The following is a 24,142-nucleotide window of genomic DNA, read 5'->3' as shown; positions in this document are numbered from 1 at the left end:
TTTACGATTCATGAATCTTGTATTAGTTACGATGCATTTAGCGCTATTTAAAAACTGATTATAGTATAATTTTCATATGTAACCTAGAAGTAATGATCGTTTACTCAACCTGTTTAAATTATTTTAATCATATTTTGCGTAAATGGTTTTCATGGCAAACTTATTTGTTTTTGTCTTTTCATATATTAAGTTTTACAATTCTTCGCGTAATTTCAGTGGTCTAGACTTAATTGATGTAGTTTGTAGATTTCTATAGGTGTTTTTCATATATGTACATTGTTGTCAATTACTGATGTAAGGACCCCATTGGAAATAAGCCATCTCGGCTTTCATGGGCAATCCTGTCAAGGTATACACTACTGTTCATATTTTTCATGTACTTGTTCACAGTTACCTGACAAATAAAATCAATCAATCAATCAATCTTTCATTTCTTTTTTATTTTCTTTCCACGTCTGATTAAAAAAAAACCAAGTACAAATTCATATGCAGTATGCAATAAAAAATACATTAAAATGAATCATATTCAGTTTGGAATCATAATAGTGGGAATCGACAAAGGCCAAAGGCCTATCAGGGTTATTCCCAAAGGTAATCAAATTTAGCATAAAATGTTTCTTAAATATATACAAAATATAACACAAAACAATAGAAAAAGAAATGGACATACATGGAATTTATTGTGACCAATGATTTGTGAATATGTCGATCGGACTGTATAAAGCCACTGTAAAACACACAATGAAAAAAATATCAGTTCCCGCATTTTTCTACACAGTTTTTTTTTGTGAGGACCTGTAAAGAAATTTATCAGTAAAAGTCACAAATTAATTTCATTAATTTGCACTATTCATTCAATAAAGGCCTTTCGAGATATGCTGTCCCCATTATTCCTCCCGACCGGTACACCTTTTTTCATAAAATCATGTGTTTCTTACGTCCGGGACCCGTCGCCCAGCGACAGTAGGGTAAACATTAGGGAGTTTTCGCATTTGCTCTGGAGAAATACTCTCTACGACGCATTGATTCCTTTGAGAATGCAATAAAAATCACAGTGGAGAGCTGAGAGGCTTTTCTCGAAAGTTGGTGGACTGCAGGCGGATCCAGGGGGATGGCTAATTATTGCCGGAGCAAAAAAAGGGGGGGGGGGAGGAAAAAAAAGAGAAAAGAGCTAGAGTATTAAAAAGAAGAGGAAGAAGGCGAGTGAGAAAAACTAAGATGAAGGGAAGAAATAAAAAAATCATGGATCTTACGTGTATAGGCCTAAACTTCCCGCTGAATTACATGAGATGAATGTATTTTGAAACCCATCTCGACAGGTTATATTGATATCTGGAAACACAAGACTGAGAGAAATCATTCGTCACTATCTTGGGGTCACTGACAATAGACCCTACTATAAATTTACAATAAATGTATTAAATCCCCTAAATCACAAAAATACTAGTAAATTGCCTCAGATATAGTTGATATTTATATTTTGTCTTTTTAATTTTGTAACTTAGAAACACCTTACAATATCTCCGAAATACAATTTAATCTAGATCCATGCGAATTTACCGGGAAAACTGCAGAAGAAATGTCAAGTTACGTTGGTGCTCGAATTCAAATTGAAACGAGGGAAGGAAAATATGAAGGTATACTTCATTCTATCGACCCTGTAACAAAACTTATTTCCCTTAAACAAGGTAAGTAAGCAATATATTATATACGAATTTCAACCAGCAGGTTGGTTTCCTTGCTTGTTTGTTGAATGGTCGTGGTCCCACGCCATTAAGATTCGTGTGTGTAAACTAGTTAAATGAAAGATGATCATGAAGAAGAGAGGAAACTACCGACCGTACTCCAACTTCCAAGACCAAGGAAGTAGTCAAGGCCCCCCGGCTCAGCAGTTGCAAGAAGAGGCACAGGAAAAGGAGGGATAGTTACGGAATCTACATCTACAACATAGTACAACATAGACAGCTGGCAGCCGTTTGCAATGCAAAATCCCCCCGTCGGGGCTCTTCAATTTTTGTCTTTAATAAATAAAAAAAATTGAAAATTAACGCTACCAAAATGCAAATTTATATTCCCTCTAGGCATTAATTGCCAAAAAAAACGGAGAAAAATGAAGTTAAAAGGAACAAAAACAGTGACTTACCTCGGCTGTCGCGCAAATCCACTTCCCTGTTTTATCCAATTTTAAGTACATAAACATATGGCCATTGAGTACCCTGTACAGATCGCGCTAGAACTTCGGTCTCTGTATTTGGTGAATGAAGCCAACAGAGTTCAGCTGAACAACCAACAAAACAGAGACCGAAGCTTTTGGTCTAAGTACAACATAGTTCTACAACAGGACATAAATACTCTGTGTAATTGGGAAGCTACATAGTACATGGCAAATGAGATTTAACACCGATAAGTGTCATGTTATGCACATCACTCATAAAATGAAACCCCTTCTAACCACCTATGATATGAACGGGAAACGTCTAAACGTTGTCACAAGTCACAATCACTTAGGTGTCGAGATAAATAGCAACTTAACCTGGTCCGACCATGTTAATACTACCATATTTAAAGCAAATAGGGTTTTAGGCCTCCTTCGAAGAAGCTTGTATAGTTGCCCCTGAAATGTAAAAGAAACGACCTATAAAGTGTTATTACGTCCAAAGTTGGAGTACTGTGCTTCTGTGTGGGACCCATACACGAAAGACCAGATTAGTAGACTAGAAGCAGTTCAACGAAGAGCCGCTAGATTTGCCTGTAAAGATCACAGAACGTGTTTCCCAGATGCTGAAGTTACTTGAATGGAAATCTCTCGAAAAATAGAAGGGCTATCTCAAGACTTACACTTTTATATAAATCTATAAATCACAGTGCTTCGGTCAACGTAGGTCGATACTTAACAGTTCCCTCTCAAAATTCTGTCAGGACACGGAAATCATCGTCAATCTCTTTTTCCCGACCAACAACAAAAAAAGACAGCTTCAAGTACTCTTTCCTTCCAAGGACCATGGCAGAATGGAATCTGCTACCAGTAGACATACGTGAAGCTAAATTGGTCGATGGTTTTAAGACTAGGCTAAACAAAATTCAAATGTCTACTTTCATCCGGGGGGCACATCATTAATTCAAATTCACCACTAGCCACACACGCCTGCAGCAATTATATCCCAATTTAGGAGTTTGCCTGCGCTGCAGTAACAGGAAGAAGAAGTAGTCACAAGCATTCGTGCGGACAGATCAGCTGGTGAGCTGGACGTAAAATTTTGCACTGCAGTGCAGTGAATGCCGAGCGTATATAACACACACTCACAGTTCGCTCCACTCGTCACTTCGGCTGAATGCTGGGGTAGCATTTGGAGAAGCTTGAAAAAAAAACAATCTGTTTCTTCCTTTACTTTTTATTCGGCTGATTTTAATTGGTAAAAAATTCTTGTGGTTGCTTCGTATTTTTGGTAAACATCAAAAATATACAACATGGAGTTGCACCTATCTTCATGCGATGGAAAGACCTAATATTAAGCTATTTCTTTTTCTTTGCTTGAAATCGCCTTATCGTAATGATCAGATGTTAGTAAACTCGTTGAGTAATGAAATTATATATTTAAGAACACTTTGTGAAAGTTTGATTGAATTTGATTTGTAAAGAGCCAGCGGTTATGAACTTCAATTTTGAGTGTTGTGAGGTGTTTGCGAATCTGACTCATCGATCTAGCAGGGTTGTTTTGACCATACGAGATGGTGTGAGTTACGTCATCCGACGGGCATGCCATGGAGATGTTTTTAAGCTACAATTTGAGCTCTGTTAATTATGAAATTTTAATTGTTCTTTTGAAAAAAAAATTGTAGAATTTGTGCGAAATAACTATTAAGAGGAAAACTGCAAGTAAAATTCAAGAATTTTGTTTGATAAGTGATTTTTTTTAGAATGCATCTGAATGTCTAGAACAAGGTATTGTTATTGGAAGTCGTATTCTTGAATGGCACAGAAAGCCCTGTTCATGAATTTGATTTAGATATAGGTCTACATGTTTGAGATATGTTTCATGAATTTGATATCTGATTATGGACCTTTGTTATTACTTATAGTGTTATTATTTTAAAGATGTTTTGAAATAATGAGGCAATAATGATAATGAGACAATGGTAATAACATTAATTGAGACAATAATGATTATTACTTTGATAATTATCATAAATATAATTATAATAAATATTATAATAATTATCATAAGAATTATTATGATTATGATGATTATAGTTGTTCAAATGTAATAATTATAAAATTTATAATTGTAATAATTGAGATAATGATGAGATAATAATTATTATTATGATAACAATAAGTATAATAATTGTAATTATAGTACTTATGATAATAATAATTATATTATAATTATAATAATAATGGGAAAACAATGAGACAAAAATTATTGATAATATTATTGAGACAACAATAACAATAATGAGATAATCATAATAGACAATCAAAATCTTTTTTTTGGGGGGGGTCTAAAAAACCTAAGATTATCATTTACTTCTCTTTCTTTGATTTTGAATTATATTCAATGAAAATTTAATTTCTAATGTTCAAGCAAAAGAAATCCATATCAATTCATGGGGAAATTGTCCAGGGGGGGGGGGAATCATCCAGGGGTAGTTTCCCTTGAACCAAAGAAATCATATGCCAATATGTCAAAGAAATCTGAGTAGTTTTAGGCCCCCCATTTTATTTAATTCTCCCTTTGAAAAGTAAATTAAAAGGCCATTTCTTAATTATGTCTTTTTGTCTTAATAGTAATTAATTAGTAATTATGAACATTAAGAGTCTGTAGACAAGTATAACTATGATGAACAATGACTAGGTAGACCATTAATATGTCAAAATCATTGCACAAAAAGGTTTTGGCAGATTAAATGAAAAGCATACATTTTCCATAAGCTATGTAGTGTGCCATGCCCAAAACAAAGAGAATAATAAGTTTACACAACTGTCTTTTTGTCCACAAAAAACCCTGTTTTGTATCACAAAGATAACAATAACTCGACTTCTGGATGTTGGAATTTGAAAATTCAAACAGTTTTGTGAATTGTAGATATTGAGCCTCATTGTGAGCATATAAAGCAACAGCCTTTCCTAATTTTCACCTGAAGTGCCTACTATAGGCTACCTCGGGCGATGGTTCATATAGGCTCATACAGGCTCATATACTCTCCGCTCCATCTATCCGAACCATCAGGGGAAAAAATACTCCTTTTTACTCGCTCTCAAAAACCAATGACAAATTGTGGCACTTTATGGTAACAAAGGCAACATATCATGACCAAAACATACATTCAGCTTACTCTACAGCGACTAAACTTACTATCGGACACAGACTCACTCCTTGTTCTTTCTTGTAAAGGTCTCAAAATTGGTGATTTGAAGCCGGTTCGCAGTACCCTACATGTATTATTCACCTCCAAATCCAAAATGGTGATCACAAACACAAATAATTGTCCCCGGGTCGCGTGCGCAATTCGCGTTCGCCATTTTGGATTCGCCGGTGAATTAATACGTGTAGGCTTAGTGTAGGGTACTTAATCCATCCATGATGATGCGAAGTATCTTGGAGTTGCTCTTCAAAGAAACCTCAGCTGGCAACCCCATATCAGCTCCATCTGCAAGAGAAGTAACAGCACTCTTAGCTTGCTTCAAGGCAACCTGAGGAAATGCCCAGGTAGCATAAAGGAGCGAGCTAATTAGTCCTATGTTCGTCCAATTGTTGAGTACTCTTCTTTTGTTTGGGACCCTCATACCAAAGAGCTTATCTCTAACACCAAAATTTGTCAGCAGCATGCCGCTAGATTTGAGAAAGGTGATTACAACCGACAGAGCAGTGTGACACAGATGAAGAAAGTATTACGGTGGCAGTCTCTTCGTGAACAACGAGTTCACAACAAAGTCGTCATGATGTATAGAATCATCAACGGTCTAATCACCATCCTAACTGCACCACCTTTCCTGTATGCTTCGTCTGAACCAACTAGAGGACAGCCCCTACAATTCAAATAAAAGCATTGTAGAATCCTCTCCTACCAACACAAGTACCATCTGCTTGTGGAACGTCCTGCCTGCATTAGTAGTTTTAGCTCCGTCAACTGAGTCTTTCAGGAGCCACCTGGGACCACTCACTCTCTGTTAGCTCTCTAGTCGAGATGCATTTTTTTTACATGCAATTTAGTTCAGTTTTATTCAACTGCACCAAATGTCATGTGTTCTTGTGATTGCGGCTTCATTCAAGTACAACTGTAGTCTACAAAGAGGACTGTACCCAACGGAACAAGAATTGCTCTTTGTTTGGATTCACAAACCATGATTTGAAACATACAATCTGACCTAATTTGATCGGTTAAATTCAGTTTATTGATAAAGACTAAAAATTCATGGCAAAATAGGAATTCAGTCAAATGTGAATTAAGATATCTCATTAACAGTTACTGTGTTGTTTATTCCTGTTTTTCTTTAGCCACTGCAGTGCCGTCTGGTCAAAAGTACTTAGGGCTTCTCAACTTCTATGGACAGGAAATTATTGAATGTAAGTTCAGTATTTTATGCCTCCACCTAGTGCTCCACCAAAGTTGGAGGCCATTTGCAAAATGTTTTCTGGCTGATAGGCTGACAGAGTGATTAAACTTTGAACTTGGCAAAAAAAAAAACAACTTCTAGATGTTTTAACTTCTGGGCTATTCCACGGTTACTCATGTTACATTTGGAGACACCTTGACTCATACTTGGAGCTGTAACTCCATTATTATTGATAGGAACTAATAATCTCCTTATCACAACAAAGTACACAGTCTGACTATCCTTCGTATAAAAACAAAACTTGGGAAATTCTATTATGCTCCTGGCAAATCTTTGGAATGTGTCGGTTACTCACGTTACATGATTTGGACATGCATAAAATTAAAAGTCAACATAAGTGAAAAGTCTCCTCATACAAGGCTTTTATGAAAGTTGATTATATCCATTTCAAAGAAGTGTATTAGGGAGACAAACTTTGTATATAATTAAAAAAATAAAGAACACATGGTTTTTACTTGGGGTGCAGATAATATGGTTACTCACGTTACGGTTACTCACGTTACATTTTCTCTATGTATGGTTGACAACACACATGTCATTACAAATTCAATAATGTGTGTAAAATTCATTGCTAGGAACATCTAAAAGAGATTTTATACCAAAAATTGGAACAATTGGAGCTTTATTAGGGAGTAGGAGGGAAAAGTATGATTTCGCTTACTAATTATGCATTAATTAGCATAATTGCTTAATACCAATTTGCATGAAATAAATTACTGTATAGTATTGTAGATTATGTCCAAGACAACCTGCACGCAAATTTTCGGCGTGATCGTGCGGCCAATGGCCGAGATCTCAAGGGGGGCCTGCACACCAGGGCTGCACAAATTGGTCCATGGTATATTGACTCTTAAGAACTTTTCAGCAATCATAATTTTAGTATTCCACACCAAAATATAGTCTTGAAATGCTATGACAACTAGACAGTACCCCCCAGTCCAAATTCAAACAAGTCTGAATCACCACAAAAATGTTGCCCCTAAGCAATATAAACCTGTCAGATCTGCTCATTGGTTTTATAGTCATATAATGGTATTTCAGCAGTTGATATGTGAAGTATGCAATATCATGCAACCCTATCAATCACATTTTACAGTTTAACAATAATATTATTTTGGTTGTGAGTTGATTTTATCAATGAAGGTTTTTTTTTTTTTACAGTATTGGTTTTGGAGGAGAATGAAACTCCACAAGTTGTGGAGAGCAGTCATGAACAGAAAGACATTGAGATCCCACAAGCCAGGAGCTATGATGATCCAGACATCCCAGAGATATTTGATGATTATCAACAAGGAAGTCAACAGGTGATGATTAATCTACACTTTACTTGTTAATTTCACCTCAATGCTCATCCTCTGTGTTTAGGCTAGTTGTCAAAGCAAGAGTGGGAGGATGATGGTCTAGATTTTTCTAAATCTTTTTGTTTAATTTATCATTTTCCTTTTTCCAATTACTTCTTCCAAGACAGCCAATGTATATTTCTTTTTAACTAAAGCTTAGTAGGCTGAGGAAGAAAGAATATGTATTCAACACAAAAACCTGTCATATTTTGTCTTTCAAATATTGTATATAATTTATGAAACAAAGTTTTTAAATCCTAGACTCATGATTTAAAGTTATGCAGTCTTTATTATTCCAATGTATCCCAAATTGTTAGCATGAAATTTATTTATTAAACTATTAATTCAATCTTTCTGAATATATTTTAGAATCTGGAAGATCAGGGGGTGTTTCACAAAGATTTAAGTATGACTTAGAGTCGCACTTAAATACCGAGTTGCGTACGGTATGAAAGGCTTGACGGTATTGGTCAGATCATGTCATGAGGACGCGCACAACTGCGTATCTATCAATAAGATTGCACGTTACATATCATGTACGCATCAGCATTTACATGTAAGTGCGATTTAAGTCATATATATGTACTTAAATCTTTGTGAAACACCCCCCAAGTCATGAAGCCAATTTTCATGGATGATTGTATTGAAGGAGCGGGGTAGATGGACTGGGAGAGTTGATAGATTGGCATACTTGGAACTTTGTGATGGGCTTAAAATTCAAGACAAGATTTTATATAATACTGAGAATTTTCTTCCAATTTGTTCCCTTTGATCTTTCCAATGTAGATAAACTCCTATGAAACAGGAGATTGGGGTTATGATCCTGGTCCTCCGTACAGCGAAGAAGTTACTCTTCCTCAAGAACCAGAAGATAGTAGGTATGTATCATGTCATCACCAAGAAGATCATTACTTTTCATCCACATATGACTTTACGTAGTCTATTATTATGAAGCTGGTATCATGAGTACAAACGCCCCTTTTGGCATTTTATACATTATCGCATAAACTGCTTGTTTTTTATAAATTGTTTATCTTCTAAGTAAACTCTGATAATATTTGATAACTGTGTTTGGAAATATTTCTAAGCTATTTGATATTCTAAAAAGTCCAGATTTACAGAACAGTATCCTTTTGATAATTGCTGTTTATGAACCACTGTTCTTCATTTTATTATTGCTCTATTTTTATGCTCTGTTTCTGCCTTAGGCTAGATGACTATTCTCAGGATCAGTCACACCAAGCTGTATGTGAAGGAATAAGTGATCTGAATCTAAACAAGATCAGTCCTTCCCAGCAGCCTCGGCATGAAACTGCACAATCCCCTACTCCAGCTAGACATCCAGGTAAGTACATTTGATACAGATGACTGCTTCACATATCTAGCTCCTTCAGATATTGTAGCTCAGCGAACCGTTTGTTCAGATATGATGAGATAAATCATAATACTTATGTTAATAAATGCGCAATATACTTTACAAGTTTAAGAGAGGGCCCACAGTTGTGCAGAAAAAAATTCTGACATGATAATGATTTCCTTATGATGTCATGACTCATGGAACATGATGTCATTACATACTCTGGAAAGCTTATATATTTTCTCTTTTTTTGGTCTTTTTAAAAAAGAAAATTTGATTGGTTCACAGGTTTTCTTGTCTTTAATAATAAATGAACTTTTCTGTCTATTTTGTTGATGCCTCATATCTTAACTTTGTACATGAAAATGTTTCTGAGTTTGTCATACCTTGTCATAACAAGCATTTATGATAGTAAAAAAGACGCTTCAATAGGAGGAAATTATAATTTGTAAACAAATTTTCGGCATTACTCCTGTATGTTTAAGATCACATGCTCGATCTGTAATGAAAATCATAAGTCAGAAAAAATTGGAACCAGTGGAATTTGAACCTGCCATCTACTGTTGCTGCCCGGAAAGCAGTAGATGGCAGGTTCGAATCCCACTGGTTCCAAATTTTTCTGACTTATGATTTTCATTACAGATCGAGCATGTGATCTTAAACGCATAGGAGTAATGCCGAAAATTTGTTTACAAAGCATTTATGAGTTAAGTAGTACTTGGAGGACAATGGAACAGCTCAGAACCCCTGCGCATGATCAGACCAATGTGATGATGTGCAGTATACATTGGACAGCATGTACCTAGGAATTTGATATAATTTGGAGTCTGCTGCATTGTTTGTGAAACACCCCCAGTTTAGATAAAATCACATGCCTTCACAAAATGTAAATAAGAATTGCTGACCAAGACATAATCTATGTCCAAAGCTTGTGGTCTACAAAAGCTAGAAAATTTCTCAAAGGTAATGATGGAAATACAGGGAAAGTGACCCAACACTAAATCATGTGTATGGTTTTCACCTTGTCTTATTTTCTCATCAGAAGTGACAACAGATAGTAATCAGAAAAATTATATTCTCATCAATAACCCTGGTGACGTCTTTGACCAAGCTGTGAGTATATATTTTCTTCTTGAATGAATTTTAAGTTTCTTTGCCATACACCGACCAACCCTAGTAAAACCTGTATATTGTTCTTTTTTTATTAGAATTTGACCACCCCCTAAAACAAATGTATTGTCTGACCCTAATTTAAAAAAAATCCTCCTCTTTCCCCCACCCCCCAAGAAAAAAGGGAATAATAATAATAATATAACTAGGGAATGGCCCAGAAGAAGATATTGTCAGCAGATGACACTTGACTGACCCTTGATCTCTGTTTTACTTGCATCTTGTGTTCATTTAATATGATAATTGCATGATTAATCTCGAGACATAGGATGATAGATATCATGTGCATTCTTATAATGATGTGATATTATCCATGCAGCACAAAATTATTTTTTTGCTGTCCTGCCACAAAGTAAAAGCCACTTACCTCTGCACCACTTTTTAGATAAAGCATATCCCATTTATTTTTTTACACTAAACTGTTACCAGGCCTTCAGTTTTGATATTTTAGGGGCAAGGCCACATTTCAATAGAACAGGGTCTTTTTATATTTCAGCATGAATAGGAAAAATAAAATAAGACTACCGGTATTTAAATCTCAAAGGCTAATGACAAGGGATCGAGGCTTCTCAAAATGGTATCCATGGATTGGCTTTCAATGATGTTGGATTAATTAAAGCCCTGTTTTATTGAGCTTTGTCATACCATAATAGAGACTTTAATTTGCTCATTTTCTGTATAGATTGCAGATATGGAGGAGCAGAGTGCTATAGGTTTAGTACTCAAAGGATCCAGACTAGGAAGAAAGGGAAAGCTCTCTCTTGTTCTGGTAAGCTAGATCATGCTGCTCTATGGATTAATTGATTTATCTATCAAAAGTATAACTATAAATGTGCAAATTTGATGTGCCATACACTTGACATTTTTTTGTACACTCTATATGATCACCTTTTTAGCCTCTTTACTACTCAGGCCTATACAAGTATGATCAACTTGGTATGGGTTTTTTAAGCAATCTGATTTGTTAATAAAAAAAAAACTGTTTTGCCTTTTATTAAATATAATCCATTCTTCCACTACAAACTTTGAATCACACAGTTATATAGTAAATTCTTATATTATAGAGACCCTTTTCTCATATTTTCATTTTCACTGCGATTATTCTTTGCTACCTCTGATATTTCTGATGACCTTTTAGCCTGTTTCTAGTGATTATCACATTTTTTCTTTTCAATTCTTCTCATTACCCTCCGATTTCAGGTATTATGTGAAGAGCAGGTATACATGTTCGATGTATTGGCAATTCCATCCCTTTTCACAAGAAAGTTCATTGACATTCTGCAAGCATATGACATCACCAAGGTTAGGAGATCTGCCACCTTTGGCAGAACAAATAAGCTCGATCAAACTTATTGATTTTCTTGTACAGTGTTAAACATCAAGAAACAAGTGGGGGGGGGGTAGTATTGTGGTATCATGCAGTGCTTAACACATCAGCAAGGTATCTCTACCATAGATATATCATGCCTCGAGCCATCAAATAATGGCTTGTCAACTTATAATGCATAGATATTCCTCTCTCAGGATATTATTTCAACATTAATGGAAGATAATACAGTATCGAGTAACTCTCGTTCTTTAAAGTTTAGTTAGTTACAAAACAAAGTAAAGTTCAGATATTAGAAAGTGAGAGTCACCCATCAGATGGAAGAGTATACTAGCTTAAAACATGATACTCATTCAGAGAATATCTTGAGAGCTTGGTAGTACGAAAGTCATCTTTCTTGTTCCATACTAAAGTGTATTTATCATATTTCGTACGTGCATCTATGGAAGTGCATTTTCTAATAGTTGCTTTTGAAATGAGGGATAAGCCTTTGTTCAAAGAAAGGTACCTACTTGAAGAATCAGAAACTAAATTATCATCAAAAGTAGATGCAGTATGCAATGGAATTGAGCTCATTGGTTAACATCTTATCTACTGTTTTTTTTTTACGATTAATTTCAGGTGATTCATGATTGTAGATTTGTATCGGACCTCCTGTATCATCACTATGGAATACAACTAAACAGTGTCTTTGATACACAGGTAGGAGTAAAACTCATGGAGGGGTCAATGTTTGAAGTAGTTTTATGAAAATAAAGTCAATAAATTGTTTATCATGAAATTTATGCCATGTTTGTTTGCAATTGGATCGCCATTTTGATTTTAAAATGGCACAGCCTACTCTTCATTTGGTCTAACACCCGCTTAGTCAAATTCTCACTTAATCTAATGCCTGGTTTGTCTAACTTCCTCCTCATCTAATAATTAATTTTTCTTTGTAAAATGAAATTATGGTTTTATGAATAGTTTATCAATTGTATTGACTAAGTGGTGTCAGACTAAATGGATATTAGTTGAAATGGGTTCCCCTAACTGTCCATTGAGACAATATTGTTAATTATTTGCCCGCCATTGACGTAATCCCTCAAGGGCTTTGCATGGACTATGGTAATCAACTAACAATATATTTTGATGGGCTAATTGTAAAGAAAAGCTTTGTACATGTATGTACACTATACAAGTGGATGCATGCATCACTACTTTGTATGAGTGTATGTACAATAAACCTAATGCACTCCAAATGTATTGAACATGAATGTTACTTGGGTCGAAGTTGGCACTCAGCTTTATGTTACTCTTGTCGAACAAAGCGAGCAAAGAATTAATGGTGTAATTGAAATTAGACCAAATGGTTAGTAAAGGGACTGGTCGTAGACAGAGTTTGATTAGACCATGTGGACTTACCATTTTAATGCCTATGCGTAGTGATTCACTCCCCCCTCTTTTGACCAAAAGATTGTGATTTTCTTCAATGCTGATGGGTTTAAAGGTCACTTGACAAATATCTTATTTTTTTGTTATTTCTATTCTCAGGTAGGAGACATACTGATCAAGAAAAGACAGTATATGGGAGACTTTCCTCGCCATGTTAGCGGAACAACCCAATGCATCCTAGAGTACCTTGAGATTAGTATCCATGACATCGCTATGCACCTCGAACAGACAGAACGTATTGCAGTGAGTTACAAGTTCTTGGTTTAGTGGTTTTAAAGACATGATATAATCAAATGAATTGCAACAATAAATTTCTCTGGATTACTTTCATATTTTTCCCAGGAGTAGAGGCCAGGGGGATAGTTTAAATGAAAAATGGGTTTTGTAAATTTACCAGTCCCAAACCAAACACACCTTTTTTCTCTCTTTATTGTTTTTCCTGTGTTTTTTTTATCTCCTTTTCCCTTTTCCCCTTTTCTCTCTTAAGATATCCTATTGATGGTAGTTGCTGTCCTGCCACTCCCTGATTGGTATTAGCATTCACTTATTTACAGATTATTGATCAATACATGAATACAAATAAATGGTTTAAGATCTGAATATCAGTGATATCTACACATTATTTTTATAATTATTTTTCCTTAAATGTTACTCTAAGATTTATGATGTTTGTTGATGTCCGAAACCTTGATAGCATACTTGATGTATTTTTTTTTTCAGGAAAATGAATCGTCATGGTTTGAGCGCCCTCTTTCTAAAGGAAACATCCGATGTGCTCTTCTGGATACTGTATACTTGTTGCGTCTCCGGGAGGCTATCACAGAACAGCTGATGGCTGAAGTCACTTGTGCTATAGATATCTACCTGACAGTGGAGCGTGACAGGCTTGAAGTCGATCCAAAGAAGGTATTTGGGAACTTGTTTCACACAATTCTCTTGATATATGCAGGTTTTAGGTGTATTGGTTTTATTTATATATTTCTGGTATTCATTATTTTAGATGTCTTAGAATGTATTCTTATATCTTAGAGTGATTCTATAAATAGAATTACAAGAAGAATGGGAGACAGTTGATTACATATTAAGCAACATTTCACTGCATCAATGTCAAGCTGGTGTATGAAACATTTTACGTGTATTAAAAGTGAATTAGTCATTGTGGCCAACCTTATAGATGACAGGAATTACTCTCTGGCCATTTTTTGGTTATGGCCAAAGAGGGATTCAAACTCACAATCATGAGCCCAATACTCGAACCACTAGACCATACAACCCTGAAATAGAAACAAGTATCCTTGAAATGAAGCAGAAGTATTTGTATGTTATTATCTATGTATCTTTTATTCTTAGTATTTTGGGCAAGAGTAATGCTAATTTAGAGAAAAGTAGTGATTATGGTGCATGTCATTGTGAGATTTTCCTCAAATTATTTAACCCTTATACATGACATCTTGAAATGAAATGATATAAACCACAAATATATGAATTAGTAATGAAGTTTATAGGAAAAATTTGCATAGAATAAAGAATAATTTGTAAAGATTAAAAAGCCAATTAGAAGCCAAAGTAGCATGTGAAAATGAAAAGCATGGTTCAAATCATCTCCTTGTCTTAACTTTGCAGACATCTTCCAATGCTCCCTATGTCCCGAGAGAGTTGATCAATGATCTTCATCGAAGGGTCGCTCAGGTTGGAATGATAAACAAGAGGGTTAAACCCAAGGAACTGTCTTTCCCTCATCGTCCTCATTCATCCACCAGTCAAGAAACGGTTCATTCTCCTCCCAAGGTCCATTCTCCTCCTAAGAGACCATCAGGTAGAGGTGTGTATCTGGATAATCGAGGTCAAGATACCTACAGGGGATACCAGAAGACCTCACCAGGAAGGACAGGTAATGCATCACATTCAGATTTTTTTCACAGACAGGTGTAATAGTGTACTGAAATCTTGCATCTGATTGGCTGAGGACAATCTTATTAGCAAAAAAATTATTTGAAAAAAATAATGGAAGGCTTTATGAAAGGCTTATCCAGGGCAGCAACCAGTATGGTTACAAATTCATGATAATGGAATTAAAATGAAGTTCCATCAATTTTACACTTTAATTATTTTCTTTGATAAGTGGTACACCATGAAGCATTGGTGTATTAATTCTTAATATGCCAGAGAAATCTCTATAGAATGTTTGTATTTTATGTGGTTCGATTTGAAGATAACTTGTAAAATTATTGTAACGGGAAAAAAAACTTTTCGTAAATTGTAAAAGCAATATCAATTATTATATGATAAAAATATACCAATGCTCTTGTATGATCTGCTACTTAATTTGTAAAATTCATTGTTAAATAGATCTGCATTCATGGTTTTATTGATGTAACTTTTCCTCTCTGAACCAGCCAAACCTCTGGGACATGAACCTCCAAGACCACCTTTAATGATGGGAATGTCAGAGACAGAAGAAGACAAAGAGGACATAGAAGAAGTGTCGAGTGTGAGTTCTGAAGACTCTGATGAGGCTTTCGCAGACAGTAACGAGAAGGAGCTGTGGCAACAGAGATATTCAAAGAATGTTAAACCTGTGACTCTGAGAGAAGCTTTGTCTGCCAAAGAAAAACATGAGGACATGGTTCCAGGATATCATGATGAAACACAGTCCACCAGTGATCATCAGAGTCCTGGACATCAGCAACCAAAGGACAGTTCTGCTACTTCAACAGTGCCTTCTAGAACAGATCATAACAACACAAACGTTTCTATTGCAAGTGATGCCAGTGGAACAGGTGAGACAAATCTAAAATCATCATCAGAAGACAAATCAAGATCAACCATTGGTGGTTCAAGAACTGCTGATTTGAGTGATCATTCATATTCACAACATCCAGGTTCTACAGCATCTCTAAAGCTAACAGATCTTCGGCAAAGTGATGCATCTCGGAGACAAGGTTCAGAAGTGCCAAAGACGTCATCCAACAGGCAGCCTGGAGGTGTCATTCAGAGGAAGCCTAGTAGTGACACAGGAACAATCAGTGGACAGGTGTCTTATGCCAATGCCTTAGCAGGGAAAAAGAAGAAGGACGAAGAAGAGCTAAAAATGAAAGCAAAGAGGACATTGAAGGCTATTGGTAAAGCTTTGGCAGCAGGAGAAATTTTCAGTGATGATACTGATGATAGTAAGGATAAAGATAATGATGTTGATCCTCACAATGGATACGGTGGACACTCATCCTATGAGCAAGGTAAATGTTTCATGTCTGCAGTACCTGTTTATGTAGACTAAAGTTCCCATTTTTCTCCTATCCAGAAAAAACCCTAACCCTAAATTGCTGAATTTTACAAAAACAATTAAGAAAACAACTTGGAATATGAAAAAGGCAGTGAAAAAACACACAAAAAAGCAATATCTAATAAAACAAGACTGGGCATCAGTGAAAAATCTGCCTGTCAAACCTTTTTATAGTGTTCAGCATGTGTTTGTAAGTCTGCATATTGCAGTACAAACTTAGGTTTCTTTAAGATTTTCTCAATTTACGATTGTTTTTTTTTCATATGTTTTGTGCATTTCATGAAATGATACAGACTTTGAATTTTAGAAAATAAAAAACTGATGACTTATGTGTAAATATTGTAGAAGATAACGAAGGAATGAATTGTAGTTTGTACATATAAATTGTGAAATGTTTTGGATTTTGTTTGTCAACATGTTTTCAGGCTACTCTGGATACAGCAGTAGGAAGAAGCATGTACCTAGCAAGGGCATTTCAGATCAGCGTTCATCCCCATCAACAGGGAGAGGCAGAGCATCTCTTGTTAACCATCAAACACAAGGCTTGAATGCAAGACAATCACAGGTCAGATATGCTTTGTGTTTTACCCTAATAGTCTTGAGGGAGGTGGGGGGGGACATTTCTTGTTAACCATCAAACACAAGGCTTGAATGCAAGACAATCACAGGTCAGATATGCTTTGTGTTTTACCCTAATAGTCTTGAGGGAGGTGGGGGGGACATTTCTTGTTAACCATCAAACACAAGGCTTGAATGCAAGACAACCACAGGTCAGATATGCTTTGTGTTTTACCATAATAGTCTTGAGGGGGGGGGGGGGACATTTCTTGTTAACCATCAAACACAAGGCTTGAATGCAAGACAATCACAGGTCAGATATGCTTTGTGTTTTGCCATGATAGTCTTGAGGGGGGGGGGATCTCTTGTTAACCATCAAACACAAGGCTTGAATGCAAGACAATCACAGATCAGATATGCTTTGTGTTTTGCCATGATAGTCTTGAGGGGGGGATCTCTTGTTAACCATCAAACACAAGGCTTGAATGCAAGACAATCACAGGTCAGATATGCTTTGTGTTTTACTATAATAGTCTTGAGGGGGGGGATCTCTTGTTAACCATCAAACACAAGGCTTGAATGCAAGATAATCACAGGTCAGATATGCTTTGTGTTTTGCCGTGATAGTCTTGAGGGAGGTGGGGGGGACATTTCTTGTTAACCATCAAATACAAGGCTTGAATGCAAGACAATCACAGGTCAGATATGCTTTGTGTTTTACCATAATAGTCTTGAGGGGGGGGGGGCATTTCTTGTTAACCATCAAACACAAGGCTTAAATGCAAGACAGTCACAGGTCAGATATGCTTTGTGTTTTACCATAATAGTCTTGAGGGGGGGGAATCTCTTGTTAACCATCAAACACCAGGCTCGAATGCAAGACAGTCACAGGTCAGATATGCTTTGTGTTTGTGTTTAGAAAATGAAGACAGATTAGAAAAAAAGTGAAAGTTTAAAGTTCTGACATAAGTAGCATCATTTGTTTTTTTTGCTGAGATATAGTTCTCTACAGGAATTAGGAGATTATTTTCAGACAATATGAGGTTGCCATATTTTCAAAATACAGCTTTTACAGAAGTGTCCTTTAAAGCTTATGACTTTTTTGAGGGAAACGGCTTTAACGTCCCAGCAACGATAGGCACTTTCTTTAAAGGTCAAGCTCACAGCAACAGCAAAAAAAAAATGAAATGAAAGAACGATTTGAAGAAAAATGAGACAAATAATAGAAAGTGTCAACTATTTAGCATAGCATCAGAATTGAATCAAAGTTGGATGTTAGGTACAAGGTTGTAACATAAGTATTACATATTTTCACTAGAAAAAACGTACACAACTGAGTGAATGGTTAATGTCACTCACACTTAAATTATTCATTTTGTATTTATCTTAGGAAATAATATGCATTTTTGAAATGAAGTGTTGGAAGACACACGAAGAGCTCATGTTTGTTTATCTTGCACCAAGTGAACCAAGGCATTAACCCCATGTGACATAACCAAAGATGTATTCTTTTGCAAATGCTGTTTCCTCTTTGTTTTTTTATCCGCTTTGATTTCTGATCTTGATTCATCTTTTTTTTTTCAACAGCACCAGAGTAGAATTCCAGGAGGTTTAGGAATGAGAGGTCAAGGTCGCACAGTTCAAGTTGATTTTCCTACAGCTGAAGATATGGAGTCTGCTCCAGAAAGTGTACCTGTACCTGTTGGAAGTACCTTCTTATCACAAAGGGCAATATAGATCCTCAAATACCTGTTCCTCCTGTTCCGTTTCACAAATTGCTACAATCAATCGTACGGTTGACCATAATCAATGATGTGATCTTCTATTACTCAGACATTCATGGTTTAGTGACCTATCTTTGAAAATTTGAGCCTGGCCCAAGCACTGCAATACGGTCCCCTCCAAAGATCTGGTTCCAGTTAATATTAAAATCATACCTTTTTCCAATATCCGGGGCCCGTAACACAAAGGTTAGCGGTCACTAAATGTAATGGCCTATCAAGATCAGTGTTGCATGCGCATTTTACTTGGTAGACTGATGAGGAGCCAATAAGAATTGTTCTTTCAAATTTGTGATCAATGGCTTACCTTTGTGTAACTGGACCCTGATGCCCAGGCAAGCATTGGGATCAGGACCCTTCAAACTTCTCAAACTAGTAGCTCATCATCAGAATGGGGCACTTGTCACTCTCATTATGACACTGCTTGTTGTTATACAGTTATTGTCTACTACGATTGACAGTCACTGTAACAGATTTTATTGGACTCACAGAATTCAGAAGTCAACAGGTTAACCCATTGCCCACTGGAACTTGATGGTCTTGTCCAAAGCCTATGTAGATTACAGAATTCAGTAATCAACAGTTCAACCCCATTGTCTACTAAAACTAGGTGGCCACTGTTCAAAACCTATGGGAATTACAGAATTCAGAAGTCAACAGGTTTATTTGTTACCTTCTAGAACCAGATGGTCCTTGTACAAAATCTGGTTCGTGTGTCATCAACACCGTTCGTCTAACAAGTTGTCAGATCTCACAATGTCCTGTAGTTTTGGTTGGATGAGAAGCGCGGATCTTCGACTGTTTCGTTGTAAACTGTTTGATAAGGATACCATTTCATTGCTGACAACTTGCATGAGATGGTCCCATATAGTCAAGAGGTTATCCATTTCCTACTAGAACGATATGGTCCTTGTACAATACAAAGGGAAATCACTGAATTCAGTAGTTGAAGGATAAAAGACTCACAGATGCTTACATCAACTAAAGTTGAATAATTGATTAATTAGCCATTCACCTCACCTGGGTTGAGTGCAGCACAATGTGGATAAATTTCTTGCTGAAGGAAAACATGCAATGGCTGGGATTCAAACCCATGACCCTCTGATTAAAACACTAGAGACAGACCATGATGGTCCTACTTTCTGTTTGGGTGTTTAAACAATTGTTTATTGTCAAAGCTTTTGGGAAATTGTTTAATTGACTATCTACATTTTGTAAAAGTGTCATGTTTCATATTGAATGTTATAACACCTGTCTATGTTATAAGCGTTATATTTCAGTTTGAGTTTGAAAGCGTCATGTTTCAGTTTGAGTTTTTAAACTATGTTTTAAGTGTCATGATTCAGTTTGAGTGTTTAAACAAGTGTCATGTTTGTGTAACTGTCTGCATTGATAAAAGTTGTGTTTCATTGTGAATCATTAAAAAGTTTGTTATAAGCATCATGATTCCATTTGAGTGTTTAAACAACTTTCTGACTTGTAAAGTGCCATGTTTCAGATAAAGGGGTAATTTAGACCTGATATGAGATTTAAAGCCTTAAAAAATTCTTAGTATCTTGGAATTTACAAATTTTAAGGAAAAAAAGTTCAACTGCTCATTTCCAAGAGCTCAAGTCAACTCTCATTTATGAGGTAGCAGCACATTTTAGGCTACATGCATATTTTGTTTCCATTTTGTTATTACATTAATAACCAGAGCTATTATTATTATTATTCAATGCCATGCAAGGTGTATGATACTTTATGGTAGCTTTTGTTTAACAATTATCCCTGTAAATAGTTAAGATTTATTTATTGTCTGGGTCACCACAAAAAGACATCATGCTAAAGGCTTGTGCAGACATTGTGCAATATATACTTTTTGTTAGCAACCACCCCAATAACTTGCCAGTAAAGGTTCTCTTTGAATAGCCAAAGTAGTAATCTGGTCTTCAAAACACAAAAATTAGCTTTAAGGACAAGTCCACCCCAACGAAAAATTGATTTGAAAAATAGGAGAAAAATCAAACAAGGAAAATACAAAAAATTTCATCAAAATCGGATGTAAAATAAGAAAGTTATGATATTTTAAAGTTTCGCTTAATTTCTCAAAACAGTTATATGCACCTCCTGGTCGGTATGCAAATTGGCTGGTGACGTCATCCACTCACTATTTCTTTTGTATTTTATTGTTTGAAATATGAAATATTCTAATTTTCTCCTCCTTGTCAAGTAAAACAGATTTATTTCTCTTTGAACATGTGGAATTACCATTATTTTAACAGTTTATGTTAAGTTAAGTTGGTCCTCATTGTCAAATCTGTAGAAATTTAAATATTGTATTATTCAAACAATAAAAAAAAAAAGAGTGATGGACATCATTGACTCTGTCATTTGCATATCGCTGAGTTGTGCATTTAACTGTTTTGTGAAAAATAAGCGAAACTTTAAAATGTCATAACTTTCTTATTTTACATCCGATTTCGATGAAATTTGCAGCGTTATGTTTGTTTGATTTTTCTCTATTATTCAAATCAACAAGTTTCTGGGGTGGACTTGACCTTTAATATCTGAAAGAGTAATTCTTCACTCTGTCTAAATCTGAAGTTGTAAAGATGAATAAAAAAACAAGATACAGGGGTTTCTTTGACACCATTTTTTGCTGAATGCTTGAAAGTTTTCAAGAGATTGCTCAGTGTGCACATTTCATGTTTGCAAGATCTCTAAATTTCACACCTTATGTTTTCCTTATTTTTTGAAGTTCTTGTGGAAATTCTTCTGCTTTCAATCAAGTATTTGCGTGGGTAATTGTTGACTAATTTGGCAAGTTAAATATTATTTTAATGCTTTGGATGTGTCTTTTCAAGCGCAATGAAAACCTCAAAATTCATTTTGGGCAACTTGTTGGTTTTGGGGTGGCTGGTTATATACATGTATGTAATAAAAGTCAAATAAAATAAAAAGTGACCTCCCCCCCCAAAAAAAAAATCTACTGTCAAAGCAAGAGACATTTCTATTTGCTCCATGCGGCTAGAAGTTTTGGATCATTTACAATATGTCATGAGTTTGTGATTTTGGACAAAACTTCTTATATAGAGAGTTGATGCCCGAGTGATACATGTTAGTCTCACCGTGTCATGTGATTAGCCTGTCATGACCCTGACATTCATTTATGAAAATTAGTTCACTTCTCCTGTTTGTGTTGTAGATATGGATATATTTCTTTTGCTTTTTCATTTCTTTCCGAATCCAATTTATTTATTTCCAATCTCCAGTTCTTTTAAAACACATTCAAATGCAGTCGATGTATACAAAAAGGGCATATCAATATAAAAGACACAATATGGGGGATTCAGCAGAGGCCATTTGTTTGTATGTGTGCCTAAAGAAGAGTTGTGAACAAAGCAGAAGAGACAGATTTAATTCAAGAATAGATGTACCTATGTACCCTGGGTTGATATATGACAGGTGACAACTTGTTGCCCAAGATCTATTGGAGAACTATTACAATACCACTAAATCAGTATCCAGGATTGACACCTTTAACCCTAAAAAGACTGGGCTATTTTGGAGGCTAGAAAAACTGGGGGGGGGGCCTTTTGGGCCCCCCCCTAAGATCTCGGCCGTTGGTCGTCCGATCGCAACCAAATTTGGCACACACATCCTTTGTCATGTCCTCTAAAAGAAAACATAGTCAAAATACTGATATTCATTGTATTTTTTAATATATGCATAATTAATTATGCGAATATGCAAATTTTTATCAAAAAATTGAATTTTTCATATTTTGGTACTTATTGCGGTCCATAAATTCCTGTTTCAAGGTTTTCAGCTGTAAGAAGAGGTTGTTTATCATGGAATTGTGTTGTTTCATGCTTGAATTATTAGATATGCTTATGCAAATTAGTAATTACTAAATATAGTTGTGCAAGCGATTCTGGTATTTTGCACTACTTTTCTTATGTTTTTCTTTGATTTTAATTTCTTATGTATTTCTTTATTTTGCATTTCTTATGTATTTCTTTATTTTTTTATGCAATGTTTTTCATTATTTTCATATCCTAGAACTGCTACTTGAATTCACAAGTGACATGATATAGAAAGAAACAAATAAAAATGTAGTTAGAAAACAATGTGTATAACATTCATTCAAATACCATACACTTTACACACAAACGAATACAAATTTCAATTTCTTACGTGACATGTGATACGAAAATGTTACGTAACTCCGCAACCGCGGCATGGGGGTATACAAATTTGGTATCAAAAGTTGCGCAAAACTCAAGAGAAAAAAGTCATGAAATGGCGGCGCGAACGCTTCATGCGCAAAAAAGTTATCGCGATTTATGTACAGGGGGGGCCTAAAAGGCCCCCCCCCAGTCTTTTTAGGGTTAAAGATTCTGTCCTGTATTTTGCTGTATCAAGATTACATTTTGAATATGTTCAGTGAATGAACTACATGTAAATGCTTTAACAATATCATTAGAAAAATAGTTTTTGATACGATTATTTTGGGCATCACTAAAAACAGAGAGATTCCATGGGTTATGCTGAATTATAAAGAGATAGCCAATGAAATGTGTTGGTATATGAAATAATTGTGAAATGATGTGAGTTTCAGGGCTATCATCATCTGTAAGTTTCACTGCATATTTTGTTGGCACACTGCCCAGGGAGTGTAGAAAGAGCATAAATTGAGGGTGGGCAAGACAGGATCAAATGACTGGTAATTTGGGACTGTAATGGCCCACCTCCCTGGGTATGACAATACTCAAAATATCCTAAGAATATGATACATGTACAACACCGAATGCATGTGTGTATTTCAATATTACAGTCATTTATATCAATTATATTCAAGTAACTTGACCATCAAATCTTTTGGAACGACAAACCTTTTTGACTTTTTTGTTATTGACTTTTTGCAAGTCAAGATGATTTTTTTTTTCAACTGTGTTTTAAGTCTGCATGAAAAATATAAAATACCATTGACGTCTGCATTTCTTTGACAAATTTATACGAACTTTTCTTTTTGTAAATAAATCATTTTTCTATTGAAGTTTTTCTCAAAGATCTTGTTTCCAATGACTTTAATTTACCTTCATGTTTTTACCTAACAAGCCCTTTGATTTTCAAATAGGCAATATGTGATGCAAAGTTGATGTATAGAGCTTGATCAAACAACATGCAACTAACATTTCATTAGAACATCGTCATTATTCATTTCAGTCAGCATTTCCCCCTCACAAAAGGTTGCAAGTTTCAATTCTCATGCCATGATGACACTCCCT

The 24,142-nt window shown here is 35.5% G+C and overlaps 1 protein-coding gene across 1 annotated transcript; it reads left to right on the top strand.

Annotated features, from left to right (window-relative positions):
* The first annotated feature begins 1,513 nt into the window (after positions 1-1,513).
* Positions 1,514-20,798, top strand: LOC121408354. Its single transcript, XM_041599800.1, has 15 exons — positions 1,514-1,688; positions 6,501-6,569; positions 7,781-7,923; positions 8,746-8,837; positions 9,168-9,304; positions 10,359-10,429; positions 11,169-11,255; positions 11,687-11,788; positions 12,435-12,515; positions 13,347-13,490; positions 13,968-14,153; positions 14,871-15,138; positions 15,644-16,483; positions 16,956-17,095; positions 18,676-20,798. The coding sequence occupies exons 1-15, from the start codon at positions 1,580-1,582 to the stop codon at positions 18,823-18,825; spliced, it is 2,619 nt and encodes an 872-aa protein (XP_041455734.1). The 5' UTR covers positions 1,514-1,579; the 3' UTR covers positions 18,826-20,798.
* Positions 20,799-24,142: the final 3,344 nt, after the last annotated feature.

The sequence above is a fragment of the Lytechinus variegatus genome, chromosome 1 (assembly GCF_018143015.1).
Source record: "Lytechinus variegatus isolate NC3 chromosome 1, Lvar_3.0, whole genome shotgun sequence".
NCBI classification, from domain to species: domain Eukaryota; kingdom Metazoa; phylum Echinodermata; class Echinoidea; order Temnopleuroida; family Toxopneustidae; genus Lytechinus; species Lytechinus variegatus.
This window is presented reverse-complemented; position numbering and strand designations above follow the sequence as displayed.

Bases quoted from the DNA above. Each gene is read 5' to 3' on its own strand.
- LOC121408354 (XM_041599800.1), top strand. From the start codon at position 1,580: ATGTCAAGTTACGTTGGTGCTCGAATTCAAATTGAAACGAGGGAAGGA. The intron at 15,139-15,643 runs GTAATGCATCAC...TCTCTGAACCAG, and splicing joins GACCTCACCAGGAAGGACAG to CCAAACCTCTGGGACATGAA. The intron at 17,096-18,675 runs GTCAGATATGCT...TTTTTTCAACAG, and splicing joins TGAATGCAAGACAATCACAG to CACCAGAGTAGAATTCCAGG.